The sequence below is a fragment of the Anas acuta genome, chromosome 1 (genome assembly GCF_963932015.1).
Source record: "Anas acuta chromosome 1, bAnaAcu1.1, whole genome shotgun sequence".
Classification (NCBI taxonomy): domain Eukaryota; kingdom Metazoa; phylum Chordata; class Aves; order Anseriformes; family Anatidae; genus Anas; species Anas acuta.
Window position 1 is genome coordinate 109,323,129 of NC_088979.1, and position 15,023 is coordinate 109,338,151.

At 41.7% G+C, this 15,023-nt stretch overlaps 1 protein-coding gene across 1 annotated transcript; it reads right to left on the minus strand.

The window, feature by feature from the left end:
- Nucleotides 1-709: 709 nt before the first annotated feature.
- GPA33 (glycoprotein A33) lies at nucleotides 710-13,993 on the minus strand. The gene is made up of 7 exons (XM_068692264.1): nucleotides 13,738-13,993; nucleotides 9,179-9,330; nucleotides 8,086-8,296; nucleotides 7,362-7,520; nucleotides 4,939-5,052; nucleotides 1,987-2,110; nucleotides 710-1,360 (listed from the first exon to the last, which is right to left on the minus strand). The coding sequence occupies exons 1-7, from the start codon at nucleotides 13,976-13,978 to the stop codon at nucleotides 1,279-1,281; spliced, it is 1,083 nt and encodes a 360-aa protein (XP_068548365.1). The 5' UTR covers nucleotides 13,979-13,993; the 3' UTR covers nucleotides 710-1,278.
- Between the last annotated feature and the right edge of the window lie 1,030 nt (nucleotides 13,994-15,023).

Here is a 15,023-nt window from a genome sequence, read left to right on the forward strand (position 1 = left end):
GGATATAGGATATAGGTGTTTGTGAGGGAACAGAGTGGTGATTAATGTCTGTAACAACTAGAAAAGAAATAGTTTTTGTTTCACAGTAAAAACCTGTTACAATGCTAATTAGATTATTCATACTACCCTTTCACATTGTAAAACAGAATAAAATATGTATCATTGTTTTTTATTTGTTCCTCTATTTCTGAGCTATGCACCTTGTTTTTATTTTACCTACCTCCAGCTTCCATGTGAAAAATTTGTTGGGTTTCTTTGGTAATCCATATTTGAAATGTTGAGTCATACATCTACACTGAGCCCAGGAAAAAGTTCTCAGAATGTTTTGCTGAGTTGTGCTTCAGATTGTTCATTGCCAGAGAGATTTGGGTTCGTATGTACTTTGTAAAGAATAGACTTTCCATATACATGTTCTCACACTAACATTTTTTTCAGAAGAAGCCACAGGCACAACAGACCACTTGACTCACCAATACAACAGCCAGGAGAAAAGGGTAACGTGATGAGAATTAATATTTAGGAATTCTCTGAGCTGGAATTCGTAAGTTCAAAAATCTGAAAGTATGCCGGCTCGTAGACTGTTTCCAGATCTTTTCATCTGTCTGTTCTGAATCCATCTAACTTTTTTGAAACTCTGCAGCTTATTTCTGTTACCTTATCCATGCCATTAGTATATATTGTTGCTTTGAACAGACTTTGATCGGTCATCTGTTTTTTCCCCGTATTTTTATTCATATGTGGGTGTATAATATATACAAAGAACACACTTAATAAAATGTCTTAAAAAATCAGCTTGCTTCAATCTCACATAAAATCATTTCTGTACCAGACAGTGCTACAAGCTGTGAAACTTATATAACAGCATAAACAAGACCACCCTTTCTTGATAACTTGCAATTTGTGACCTTCTGTGCCTTCTGTGGCTCTAGGGATAAAGTGGCAACTCTGTATCCAAATTGACTTAACCGACTTCTTTTACAGAAAGGGGGAAGTCAAGGAGACTGGTGATTTTTGCATGAGTGGGTGAAGCAGTTCTTCATATGCGTTATTCTGCTATGAGGTTATATATTATTACCCGTGGTATTTTAAATACTCCTTTCCAGGGAGACAAGGATATTCCCTCCCAGGAACTAGAAGACAAAGACATTATTAGCTTTCACTTAATTATTCTAAAACAAAACCTTCTTGCAGTAAGAGAGAGGAATTTGCTTGCTTTTCTACAGTGATGTCTGTGCCTCAGAAAAAAATGAAGATGGCATCGGCCTCCCTCTTCTTTCTTCATTCATCTTCATTATCATCTTTTGCTGTCTGATTCTCTGTAGGATTCCTCTGGGAGAATTCATCTGCATCTTTTGTCTCCCTAAAACATTATTCAGGAATAGAGATGTTAGTTAAAGGCAGGCAGAAATTTTACTGAAGAGATTTTGCATTAAAATGGTTTTAGATTGCTCTAAGCTGATCTAGAAGTGTAACAAACCAAACTCCATAAATTGTCTTGCTGATGATGCAAAAGGTGTGTGAGCTACTTTTTTTTTTCATTAAATATGTATAGAGAAATGATGACTGGTGTATCTTTTCTCATGCCATTCTTCTTACAGCAGTCTTACTCTCATAAAGGAAAAGTTTCTATCAGAGTGATATTTCTGAATACAGAGCATTATGGTGATTTAGGCTAGCAAGGACAGAAACAGCTATCGGGACTAGGGGAAATGAGAGACAATCATGATTTTGTTTACCAAGTGGCTGTGCATGCCAAGGTTTGAATGTTTGAATTCTACCCCAGAGACTAGAAAGGCATCTGGTGATAAGGGCATATTCTGTGAGAAGAGATGGGAGTCACTAGTGTAGAAACAGAAAGGAGGAAAGCAGTGCATACTTTCCTTGGTGACTTCATTTCTACTCTGCTCTCCACTCCATAGGCTGATAGCAGAGCGAGAATATGTACCAGTGTATGTTCCATTCACTTTTCTAGCAAAAGGTACTTACGTCATCTCATAGTCGGTGTTCTTGTCCCCCCGACAGCAGCAGCAATAGGCTATAATACCAATAACTACAATTGCAACAACAGCTCCTCCAATGATGCCAGCATAAAGGGCAATGTTCATGGATGCTATAAAGGAGGAGAAATAGAATCACTGCATAGTCTGAGTTGGAAGGGATACACAAGGATAAGGATAACCGAGTCCAACTCCTCTCTCTAGACGGGTCTACTGAAAAATCAAACCCTATGTCTGAGAGCATTGTCCAAACGCTTCTTGAACTCTGGCAGGCTTAGGGCTGTGACCACTGCCCTGGGGAGCCTGTCCCAGTGCCCAACCACCTCTGGGTGCAGAACCTTTCCCTAACCCCCAGCCTGACCCTCCCCTGTCCCAGCTCCATGCCGTGCCCTCGGGTCCTGTCACTGCCCCCAGAGAGCAGAGCTCAGCGCCTGCCCCTCCACTCCCCTCGTGAGGGAGCTGCAGGCCACCATGAGGCCTCCCCTCAGCCTGCTCTGCTCTGGGCTGAGCAAACCAAGGGGCCTCAGCTGCTCCTCATACACCTTGTCCTCTAGGCCCTTCACCATCTTTGTAGCCTTTTCTAGACACCAGTAGTTTTATGTCCTCCTTATATTGTGGTGCCTGAAACTGCATGCAGTACTTGAGGTGAGGCCACACCAGAGCAGAGCAGGACAATCCCTTCCCTTGACTGGCTAGCAAGGCTGTGCCTGATGCACCCCAGGGTATGGTTGGCCCTTTTGGCTGCCAGGGCAAACTGCTGGCTTCTACTCGTTAACCAGAACCTCCAGATGCCTCACCATGGGGCTGTTCTCCAGCCTCTCATCCCCTGGTCTGTATGTATATCCAGGGTTGCCCCTTCCCAGGTGCAGGATCCCGCACTTGCTCTTGTTAAACTTATTACCTGATGTAACCCCATCTACTATAAACCTTTGAGCCCAACCCATTAGCCAGTTGTTCACCCACCACATTATGTATTTGTCTAGCTGTATGCTGGGTATTTTGTCCAGAAGGATGCTGTGAGAAACAGCATGGAAAGCTTTACTGAAACCCAAAAAGATTACATCAGTGGGCTTCCCTCAGTCACCTACGTGGGTAATCTTGTCATAAAAGGAAATTAAGTTCCTTAAGCAAGACTTTCCCCTAATGAACCCATGCTGGCTGTGACCAATGACTGCATTGTCATTCAGGTGTTTTTCAGTAACTCCCAGAACACTCTTCTCCATAATTTTATAAGGTACTGAAGTGAGACTAACAGGTCTGTAATTATCAGGACTTTTCTTTTTTGACCTTCTTGAAAATTGGAACAGCTTTTGCCAGCTTCAAGTTGACTGGGACCTTGCTAGATTCCCAAGACCACTGAAAAAAAGTTGAGGGAGGTTTCACAATGACATCAGCCAGCTCTCTGAGTACCCTGGTATTAATCCCATCAGGCCCCATAGATTTAAATGCATCTAGTTGCAGCAGCAAATCCTGCACAGATTCAGGGTTGGTTGGGAGTTTATCATTACCACAGTCACGGTTCTCCAACTCAGGGCTTCTGGGGTCCCAGGGCCCATCATCAGTGGTGAAGACAGAGGTGAAGAAGGCATTAAACATATCTGCTTTGTCTGTGTTCCTGTTTGTGAGGTGACCATCCTTATCAAGTAACAGACCAGTGTTATCTCTGGTCCTCCTTTTGCTTTTAACGTATTTAAAAAAAAATGTCCCCCCAGCACTGGCCAGCTGCAACTATAATTGGGCTTTGGATGCACAAATTTTCTCCCTACAATGGCGAACAGCATTTCTGTAGTCTTCCTGTGTTGCCTGACCTTGCTTCTGGCATCCATATGCTTTCTTTTTCCACCTAATCTCTAGAACAAGATCCAGGCTTAGGCAAGTCCACCTTCTGCCCCACCTGCTTGATATTTTGGAATTGCCTGCACCTGTGCTCTTAAGAGGTGGTACTTTAAAACTGACCAGTACTGATGGACAAAGCACTTTCAAGAGCAGTTTTTCAGGGGATTTTACCAAGTTCCCTGGGCAGCTTGAGTTATGCTGACCCAAATCTAGGGTTGAAGTTTTGGTGGCAGTTCTCCTCCTACCACCACAGATTTTAAATTTGACTACCTCATGGTCACTATGGCCAAGAGAGCCACCAATCACCATTCCACCCATGACAGCCTCTCTGTTTACAAACAATGAACCTAGAAGGACACCTTTCCTAGTCGGCTGCCTTAGTTTCTGTATCAAGAATTTATCACTAATGTGTTTTAGAAATCTCCGGTACCTGTTTGCATCAGCTGTGTGGTATTCCCAGTTTATGCTTGGCAAGTTGAAGTCACCCATAAGGACAAGGGTGGCTGATCTAGAGGTATCTCTTAGATCCTTACAGAGTAATTCATTGGTGTCCTCATCCTGGCTAGGAGGTCTATAGTAGGCTCCCACAATGACATCCCCTTTATCTGCTTGTCCCTTAATCCTTACTCAAAGGCTTTCAACTGTGTCATTGCCAACTGCAAGCTCCATACAGCCCAGCCTCACCATTATATACAGCACCACCACCCCGCCTCACCTGCCCTGCCAATCTCTTGTGAAGAGTCTGTAACCATCCTTCATTAACACCCCAGCCACAGGACTCTTCCCATGAGGTTTTGCTTATGCCAGTGATGTCGTAGTTCTGGACTGGGCCAAGGTTTCTGGCGCCTCTTGCTTGCTCCTCATGCTGCATGCATTGGTGTAGAACCAAGTGTTGTTTCCCTCTTCAAAACTAGTTTAAAGCTCTGTCAATAAGCCCCGTTAGCCCACCCTGGTCATTAGCACTCCTCAGGGCTGCCTTTTAGGATCTCCCCTCAAGAAAGCATAATTTTATAATTTTGTTTACACTGTCTTTGCTAAAGCTTTCACATTTAGATTGAATATATCCTCTGGCACTATTATTCCAATAAGCAACTTAGTCTCTTACGTGGCACAACGCTGACCGTCATGTTGCAAGATTCCTTTCCCACAATGTTTGTTGAAGTGCAGATGTAAAAGCCAGATGTATCCGCTGAGATGTTCTTCAGAGTTATTTGCTCCCCTGTTGTGAAACACAAACCCAGTCAGGAAAAGAATTACAACAGGGAAGGAAATGGGAACAGCAACCCTTCAATTCTAGCACAGGAAGGTAGGAGCGATGAGAAGTTATTAAAGCTGATGGATTGCTCCATCTTGCTCAGGAGTTTCCACGCTAGTGGAATTTCGTGCGATTTGTGGAAGGACAAAGTGTGCTGTTTTGATCACAGGGAATGTGGCATTTGAACATTGTTTTTAGAAAGAAAACTGTAGGTAGAGGGGAAAGAAGTATGTATGCTTAGTGAAAGCTTTTTTTCAGTGGGAAAATGGCCAGCAGCCCTCTTTGCCTACAAACATAAGACTGCACAAACCAGTGGTTTGTCTTTAAGAAGTGGTCATCTGATGAATTAACTTGTAAAATGGCAAAAAGTTATTCAATCCTCTAGCTCTTAGGATTTCTGATTTAAATTATCTAGCAGTTTTTTAGTCTGAGAGAAGACATACAGGCTGTGAAAATAAATGAAGAAATACAGTGGCATGGAAATGCTGTGATGCTAGACATTTTCTATCCAGCCTAACAGAGCACAGAACCATATATTAAAGTTTAGCTCCATCTGTCAGAGCAGTCAGTTTTTGCTTGTTACATCTCTAGCTGACACTTGTGCAGAGTCCATGTTTTTTCCTTGGGATCTACTGATAAAGGTCCAGATTCCTGCTGTAAAACCTAAAGGCTCCAAAAACTTTTGAGGGGCTTTCCAGTTATTTTCTGTGTAATCCTTGGTTCTTTCCAGCTCATGAGAGGGACTGGGATTCTGTTTAGTCTTTGCTGACGCCTAGTGCCAGATAGTAAAAGAGCAAGCAAACCAAGAAATAACAGACTCCACGTGCTTCATTTCTTAGTCTCAGCTTGCTGCCGAGCTTGCATCACTTTTTTTTTTTTTTTTTTTCAGTGTGATGTTTATGGCTCTCAGAATTGCAGTCTATTAATGGGCTGTAAATCCTCTTATATTAAATCACAAGTAATTGACTGGTGAGTTGATTTTGGAAAATGCATGTCAGATACTGTCAATTTTGGAGTGGCTCCTGAGGGAATTCTGGACAATGTGTAGCACTAGAACTTGCTTAGCACAAAGTCTTAGCATATTGCTCGTAGTGACAGTAGGGCATCCAGCCAGTAGGGGGGCAGGAGACAGCAGGCATGCTTACTGGACAGCAGTGCTCTGATGAAAACAGAAATAGTGGGGAAATGGCTCAGAACAGGCTCCTGCCCCAGGAAAGCACAGAACGAATGGGCAGACAGCTGTTGCTTTGAGACGGCAAATCACGGTGTGTTCAGGGCTGTGCATGATGCATTGGCACCGCTTAGTGGCCAGTCAAGTGAATAAGGTTTGTGTTTCTGTGTATGTTTCATATTTTGCATAATTTATGCAAGAATCACCTAGTGAGAGTTGAATAGCCTATAGTCTGATCATATTTAGTTTACCTCCTTAGCAGTGCTACGATAACTAAAACCAGGAATGGCAGGTTCAGACACATACTCTGTCCTTCTGACATTGTATGTATCAGGAAGAAAGGAAGTGGCTTGAATTAATAAATCTGAGTCCTGTGACACTGCTACACTTTAAAGGCTATTAAACCCTTATTACTGTATGAATAGTTCTACCAAAGGTTCTGTTATGGAAATTCATATACTTTTTTCCAGATTCTGACAAACCAAAAGCAAATAAAACATTAGGGCTTGTGTGACAGTCCTAAAGACTTGGAAGCCTCTTTTATCCTCAAAGCAGAAATGGTGCAACTGTTTCTCATGCCCCGTTCCTCTACGTGAGGAGTTATCTCTGAAAGGAAAGCAGCTTTCAGAGCAAACTTTTGTTTGCCTTCACACTAGAAAATGTGTAAGAATGACTAGAAAGTCATTGTCAAGAGAGAGGAGATATAAAAAACGGTTAGAAAATTGGTTGTTATTTCTCATACTATCCCACCCTTACGTCCAGCAATTGAGAAGTAATTATTTCTGTTCAGTGCCAAAATGAGACGTCTTTCTTGCCAGGTAAGAGCTGAAATGAAAATCTAAGTGACTGCTGTTATTTCAAGTAACAGTCCTTTTTGCCCTGCTAAGTTACTTAGGAGTATATGCTGCCAAAAGGACAACTTCTTAAAATCCTGGTCAGAGAACTTCCTAGAAAATGAATTGAAGTGTGTTTTTTTATTATTATTATTATTATTATTATTATTATTATTATTATTATTATTATTATTATTTGCATTTCAAAGTCTTTCCAGTCCTGAACTACAAGAGGACTCAAAGACTTGGCGACTTAGAAATTCCCATACCTTTTGTTGTTTGTAGTACACGGGGCTCATGCTGTACGTTGAAGCTTTCCCAGCTGTATGTGGGTTTTGGGGAGCCCTCATGAGAAATGCAGGTTAGATTGATGGTTTGGCCGTATTCTGCTGTGCCCACAATCTTGCATTCTGGCTTGGATGGTGCAACTGAAAGAAGGAAAAAACAGAAACTTTGTTACTCAGATATAGCATTTTGTTTCAACCCGTCTCCTGCAACTTTTTTTTTTTTTTCCAATTCTTGATGATCAGAAGCTGGCCATACACCTACCACTTTCTCAAAGGAACTGAAGTGAACTCTTGTCCCTAATTTTTTTTGTCCCTTCTTGACACTTGTCAGACAAGAAGAAGTTGTAAGATGTTTTCTGAGATATCTCTAATAATGTTGGGCAATTCACCCTTTGATAACTTGAGTGTGACAAGCCACAGGGGGAGTGGGGAATGACCTGTAATGAGGCAAGGATTATTAGGAAAGTGAACTACATAACTCTAAAAACTGTATTTTTTGCAGTCAAGTATTTAAGGGAGTCAGGTGCTTTAAGCCTTCCAACCCACTACTGTAGTAGTAGGAAAAGACCAAAGAGAATTGAAGATTATGATTTACTGGGAAAGGTTTTTTTCTGTTAGAAAATCTGTGGTCTAAGAAACAGTACGGACATTAGGAGAAGGATAGTGGATTATCTAATGGATCTGTTTTTGCCTCCATTATGCTTACTGAGGACATAAAGACTCGTGATTGCAGACTGCCGAGGAGGGTCATTCCGTAGACGAACACTGCATACATACGTCCCATTGTCTTCCATGGTTACTTCATTGATGGTGATACTGATGTCCCCACTATCTACGTTACCAGTAAATTGTATTCGGGTTTCATAGCCCTTTCCATACTGTACAAGTCCATCGAAATACCTAGTGACAGCATCATCCTGTCAGAGAGGGAGGGAAGCTAGTCAATATTAGTTTATTCTGTGCAAGTCTACAGCCTAAATCCATGGATTAGCCTACTCCTAAGATAAGAACAACTTGGAAAAGAGCACCTTAAAACTGCCGCAGGCCAAGAGAACCTTAGGAGTTCAAAAGAGTTGAGCTTCCTGTCTGGAATCCCCTTCTACCTTATCTGTCAGAAACAACTGATTTCTTCTGCGGGGTCATATTTACTTTCCTCTCCATGACAGGACACCATGAGACTTTTCTGACATCCATATGTCAATCAAATCCCCCTATGATTACATATACTCCCTTGCTTTCTTCCAGCAAGGATCTTTGGTGAATAAACCCTTAGCAGTTACTGCAAGGAGAGCTCCAAGTTCTGCTTCTCCTCTCACTAATTCCCAAGAAGGTGAGAAGAACTTTAGAGGTGTTTTTATCTTCAAATACTCCCTGTGAAAGTAAGAGATCAAGGATCTCTCCATGTACTATTATCAATACAAATATTTATAAAATATCAAAGATATATATGTGTGTATACTACATATGCAAAAATATACATAGCTTTTTCTAAAGCATCTGAACATTTCATCTATGCTAATAGATGTAAACCCAAGGTATATAGAGTGATGTATCCTCCATATACAGTTGCAAGACCAAGACAGAGGGAAAAGAAAGGTATGGGTTTGCCTAATATCGCACAATAGATTTGTATTAAACTGAATCAAGATTCAGAGTTTCTAATTGTATAGTGCTGAGATTAAAAAGTCATGAAGGAATCCTTTTCTTCCAACACATATTCCCACAGTCCTGTTTCCATCTCTTCTCGCACCCCCCTATTAGATACTCTATCATATGTTTCTTTATACAACTTGATTTACCGCGGTATTGATTTTCTTCCAGACAACAAAATCTGCTTCGGAGACGGAAGCATCAGTATTAAACTGACAGCGGAGAGTAGCGTTGCTCCCTCGTGCCACCTGTAATTCCTTGGCAGGTGTTTCCACAGTAAGGGTATGAGCAGTCACCAGAACTAGGAAGAGAATACATACTTTAGTCAGCAAAATTAATGGCATCTGATTTTCATGTTTTGTCTATTTGGCTTTCTTACATGCCACAGTAACCCACAACCTCCCCTCTGACACCCATGACATTGCCCACTGAGCAGGAGGCAACATATGCTGAGGCTGATTGACTATAGGAAGCTGCCTCACAGGATGGTTAAGAGCTAAACTCTGCTTTTTTTTTTTTTTTTTTTTTTCTCACTTCCCTCTTCTTTACCTGCGGAGTTGTAAAGATGTAATTTTTTATGAGCCCACTTTCAGCATGACTGACATGGTTTGACAGGTCCTAAATGTACAGAGGGAGACAGATAAACCGATAATACAGGTGCATCAGCACTCTTAAGGATTCAGGCTAAACTAACAAATTGATACTGTCAAATTTCAGGGAGCAGGAAAACTGACAAATAGCTTCCACCAAACCAAGTCCACAGAGAAGTGACATTTTGTGCTAGAGAACCAGAACACATTCATGAAATGCCCTGAAACAAAACAAAGCAAAACCCAAGAAAGCAAAGAGAACTTGAAATAATAAAAAAAAAAAAAGGAACATTAGTTATTTGTGTTTAAAAATGAGTAGGGTGATAGCCACCTTTCTCCAAAAACCATAACTCCTGCCTGTGGAGTACAGGAATAGCAGAGTTGCATAGAAAAGAAATCCCTCTGGGCCCTGGTGAAGCATGCAGGGTGCAGTCTAGGCGTTTCTTGTATGCTGTATTCCTTTTGCCTTGATGCTTAATTCATCATACCTGAGCATTAGGTAGTGTCAGCTCTTAGCTATTCTCAGAACTTTGCCGGAGGTTTTCCTCTGTCCTGGCCTAGATTACCTTTATGTCTGTGGGAACCTATGTTTAAAAACACCTGCTTTGTCCTCACAGTTTGTAGTGGTTTTTGTTTTTTGTTTTGTTTTGTTTTGGTCGGGCATTAAAATGAATCATCTGAAAACTCTAAGCCTGCAACTAGTTAGGGAGGGGGGAGGGAAAGGGAACACTGCTCAGAGGCACTCCCATGACAAGGAGGAGCAAGGTCCAGCAGAGAGGAAGGTGGAGGAGGGCAGAGATGCATGCACCCTTAAAGAGGGGCACGCTGTGGTGGTGATGGTTTGCTTCTGGAAGAACCAGGCGGGGTCAGTGTTCCCCAGAGAGGATGTGACTGAAAAGTCACCAGCAAGACTTGGGTTCACTCAGCCATGTCTCTGTCCAGATTAGATCCATGCAGAAACGTGTGTGAAGGAAAGAACAAAGGACGTCTGGATTCCACTTTGAGTTGCCCATGGATTGTAAATACATGCTTTTTTACAAAAAGTGATCACAGACATGCCTTCGGTCAACAGCAGCAAGCCATCAGCAAACTGAGCACTACAGATCCTTGACTACAGCAGCAGTGAACCATAGTTCCCTTAAAAAATAACAGTGTAAGCACCCCAAAGATTTTGTTATCACTGTTCTAGAGCAACATAGGGCAGTTGGCTCTGGGACCTGCTCCCCCTCAGAAGGGCAAGAGCTTCTGTAACAGCTACCTGTATCCAGTCTGTTCCCCATGGCAAATGGCCCTTCAAGGGCCCTCTTAGAAGTGGCCTATCCTGTCAGAACTGCTGCACCTTCCCTCTCCCGAGGCGGGTGGGTGGGAATTACCACAGCAGCCAGGTTCTGTGGTGCCCTGGTAAGAAAAGATCTGGCCACTCGTCCAGGATGCCTCTAGCTGAAGTTGCCACCTTTGTGTGTTCTCAGCTCTCTAATCGAGTTGTTGTGTGGGTTCACACAGTTAATTATTAAATGTTCATTTTAATTTCTTCCTCTGTGACATGGCAGACGTAGTTTCTGCCCTCTCAGGGACTGATTCATCTATAGCTGTTGACAGCTATAGAGGAGAACCAGCAGGGCAAAGTATTTCCAGTGTTCCTTTATTGCAGCCACTCCCAGGTTCTCATCTACTCTGGAGCAGCCAGTACAAGGGCCGTGCTTCCATAGCCCCAGGGCTTTTTCTTGCCATTTCTAGTGATTCTCTCTGCATGAGAGACACCTATAAAAGCCATCTTGTCGCCTGTTGTGACTGGACAGAGATGTTCTCCTGCGTTTGGGTGGAAAGTATCATAGCCTGTCCTATGAGATGGAGCAAAACCCATTTCCTGATCCTTTTGTCACAAACCGACTCCAGTAGGCCAGGGTTCACTGGCAGGTCATTAACTCAGCCCTGAGGCAGAAAAGAAACTGCCCAGCCCTAAGGCTTCAGTCAGAAGTGCTTTGCCTTTGTCAAGTTGGATGACCAAAATCCTACAATAAATTAGATTTGGTTGGTTTTGTTTCTTTTTATCCCCAAACATCTTCAGTGCAGAGTCGAGGAACATTGACGTACTGGAGAAGCAGCTGATAACAAGCAAGATGACTTATTTGTGTGTTGCTGTCATCCTCATGCCTGACATCTTCTGATGCTCTCCCATTTTTCATCCATTACATCTCTTTCCTACTCCCATGTTGCCGTTGTTACAACTCCTTTTGGCTCTCAGGGAAGCTTCATGGTTTCATTCTGGAGTGCCATTTACTCGCACTGATTTCTCTCCATCCCCCTTCTCACCACATTTTACTCCTTCACAAAGTCACCAACAGCCATCTAGTTATAGTTAGCATATCTAAAAATTGTGGTTTATTTATCAAAGTTTGATTTTTTTTTTCCCGAGCTAAAACAGAATCTATTCAAAATACAGTGGAAGGAACAGGATATTCAATTCTGAAAGAACTTCAGGAAAGGAGAGGGGACCAATAACCAATATACTGTTGGATGGCATCATCTAGATTTAAGATGAATTACTTTTTACTGTTATTTATTAGTATGTTTATAAAACTTCTCAATTCTTTAAAATGGTTATTTCCCTCTGCTCAACTTAAAGCATCAGTATTAGTGCAAAGGAAGAAGACAATCAAAGCAACGTGTTTACTTTCACATTCGTTGTTGAATAAATATTAATACAGAGTATAAAAACAGACCGAAGGGCAACTAGTAGAGCTGAAAACAATTAAAGGAAAAAAAAAAGAGATTCTAACCAAACAAACTTATTTTCACTGAGTTGCCTTGATTGATTAGACTAGTGAGGAACTTAGGAAAAACTGAAATGTTTCACTTTCAAGAGGAGATGCTCCGATTTTTAATTTTTACAGAGAAATATAGCTGGAATTTAACTCCAAAGTGGGAGAGTAGAAACCTCTTCAATGTGAAATTTGCAGTAAAATTAAGTATTTTGTTTGATTCAAAATGACCATTTGGGATTTTTCATCCAGCAAGAAGGACACAGTATCAGTTATTCACACAATTGCAGTGAGAAGTTCAGCAGAAGTCAACCTGCACTGAGAGCTTGACATAGGTAGTTCAAGTATCCCAACACCACACTGCAAAGTGCTGTGTAGTTTCTCTGCTCTGGTCCACTGCAAGAATCTACTATACCTTGTCCAAAAATTCTTCACAGGCCAGTATTTTAACAGTGAATTTTTGTTTGAATCCTGCCCAAACAGGCAAAAAGAGCCTCACACACCATACATATTTTTGCACCAAAAAGTTTACCATCTGTAGTTTAGATCGTATGAAAGGTGAGAATAATTAAAAAGGAGAATGAATACCAATGGTGTCATGCAATTTACATATTGATTGCCAAATTATTACTCAAGTCATGTTTGTTATATACGGAACACAGCCACCTTTTCTAATTACGTTAAACCTCATGAATTTCTTTTCTTGTGGGTTTATTTGTTGAAGCACAGTTTTCAGGATTTTTGATTTCCAAGTGAGTAGGTTTTTTTAAAGTCTGCAGGATGGCGTATAAGCATTTGTATGAGAAGGCAACAGGTCAAAAGCAGTGGAACTTAGAGTGCAGGTTCTGCAAGGCAGGATGAGAAAGGGCAAGTCTGGCTGATTTATATGCGTAGGTAGGGGTCGTTGTGAATCCCCTTGAGATGTATAATATAGAGAGATCACAAGTCACATCAGAGTATATATAAACAGTAGGATTTAAACTTATGGAGGCATATATTACATGCAGATTTACATACAAAAAATTAATACCCAAGGCCTTTTCCAATTCTGGTTGAGGAAGTGCCTTCTTCAGAAAGAAATGCTGTGTTTGACAGAAGCAATTAAAATTCATTTCAAAAACATGTTTTCCAGCCTCCTGAAGAACAGCATTCTTTTCGTGTTCCTGAAATTATCTTGCAGCTTTAAGAGATGCCTGCAAGTCTGGACATTCAGCATAGAGAAAGTAAATAGACCCGCCTAATCATAAACATGCAGAAACTTTTACTAAACAAAGCCAAGTCCCCAACGCTGCTCAGACTTTGTGGTGCTGTTTCCTTCTACCTAACCCTTGAGGACATAACCAAATTAGTACTCACCTGCACTGAAAACAAACAGCTGAAGCCCTTTCATTGCTCTCCTCTTCCTTTCCCCTTTGTTTTGCCTCAAGGTGCTCTTCCTTCTAACTTGCAGGTGGCTAGAGAAGCAGTTGCCTTTACCTGAAGGCTTCTTCACAGTGGCATCATAGATTTGCTTCCTCCTTCTCTTGTAAAGTGCTATTCCACTACACCACTCCTCCTGGCCAGACTGACAAGGCAGATTGCCAGTAAGCTTTGACATCTGTTGTTGCTCTCTGCCCCTTCCCCTCTTGCGACAGTCCTTCCTCAATTAAACTGCCTTTATGAGTCTCTCCTATCACGTAGATACAGAAAGCGAGAGAGGAGGCAGCCCAAAGGGTGCAATTATTGGGAGTATACAACACAACTGAAGTAACGCGTGGTTTGACATGGGGAACAATAAGCCTCGTTCAGCTTAAATATCTATGCCTAGGTAGCATAATGCTAACACCAGCTCCTTTTTAAGACAGAGGAAGAACCTTCCGTCAAGATCCTATCTCTCCCACCTAAGAGGGTAGCCCCCAGCCATGTTCAGTGTGAGTGCATCTATGAATGGGTGTAGTAATCTCCGATGATAGATGCCAAAGCTCTTACAGCTTGTTACTTTCTGCTATGTTTGCATGTACATACACTCATTAGCAAAGATTTCTAGCATCCTTGTCTCTTTTCTGCATGGCCACCGTAATCCCATAAGGCAACAGTTTGTAGCAAATTGTAAGGAACAGCTTCCAGGCTCCATGCTGTTTGCTTGTTCTCCACAAGTCTGTAACTTAGGCAGGTCCTATCTGCATGTCTACATGGGAATGGTTGTGGTGGATTTTCAGGTCTGGCTATAATCCCCTGTTGCAGTTGTATTCTAACGAATCATGAAGAGGATTTTCAGAAGCAATTCAGTGACTTAAAAGCACCACTTTTTATTGGGTGTCAATGGGGTATGTGCTCCTGCAACATTTAGGTCATTTAAAAGCTCTGTTCTCCAATAATATGGAAGTCCATAAGCAAACGTCTTCAGATCACTTCCTGCCTCATTTAGCAGTAATTAACAAGAACACATGTGATACTGCTTTTGAGAAATGGCTAACAATTGCATTGCACTGAGAAGACAGCTGTAGGATCAATACAGTTCATCCTCTTTTGGTACATGAAACCATTAGGATCTGTTCAAACTTGTAATCCAAAATCCATTTTCCCCTTGGTGTGACATGCAAGATTAAATCTATCACTTTTTCTTGTTCTTGCTTGCCCGCCCCAGTAACTGTTTAAAGACA

Excerpts from the sequence above, each read along its gene's own strand:
- GPA33 (XM_068692264.1), bottom strand. The coding sequence starts at position 13,978 with ATGTCAAAGCTTACTGGCAATCTGCCTTGTCAGTCTGGCCAGGAGGAG. Across the intron at positions 8,297-9,178 it reads GGAAGAAAATCAATACCGCG|GATGATGCTGTCACTAGGTA; the intron begins GTAAATCAAGTT and ends CCTCTCTGACAG. Across the intron at positions 5,053-7,361 it reads TGTACTACAAACAACAAAAG|GGGAGCAAATAACTCTGAAG; the intron begins GTATGGGAATTT and ends GTTTCACAACAG.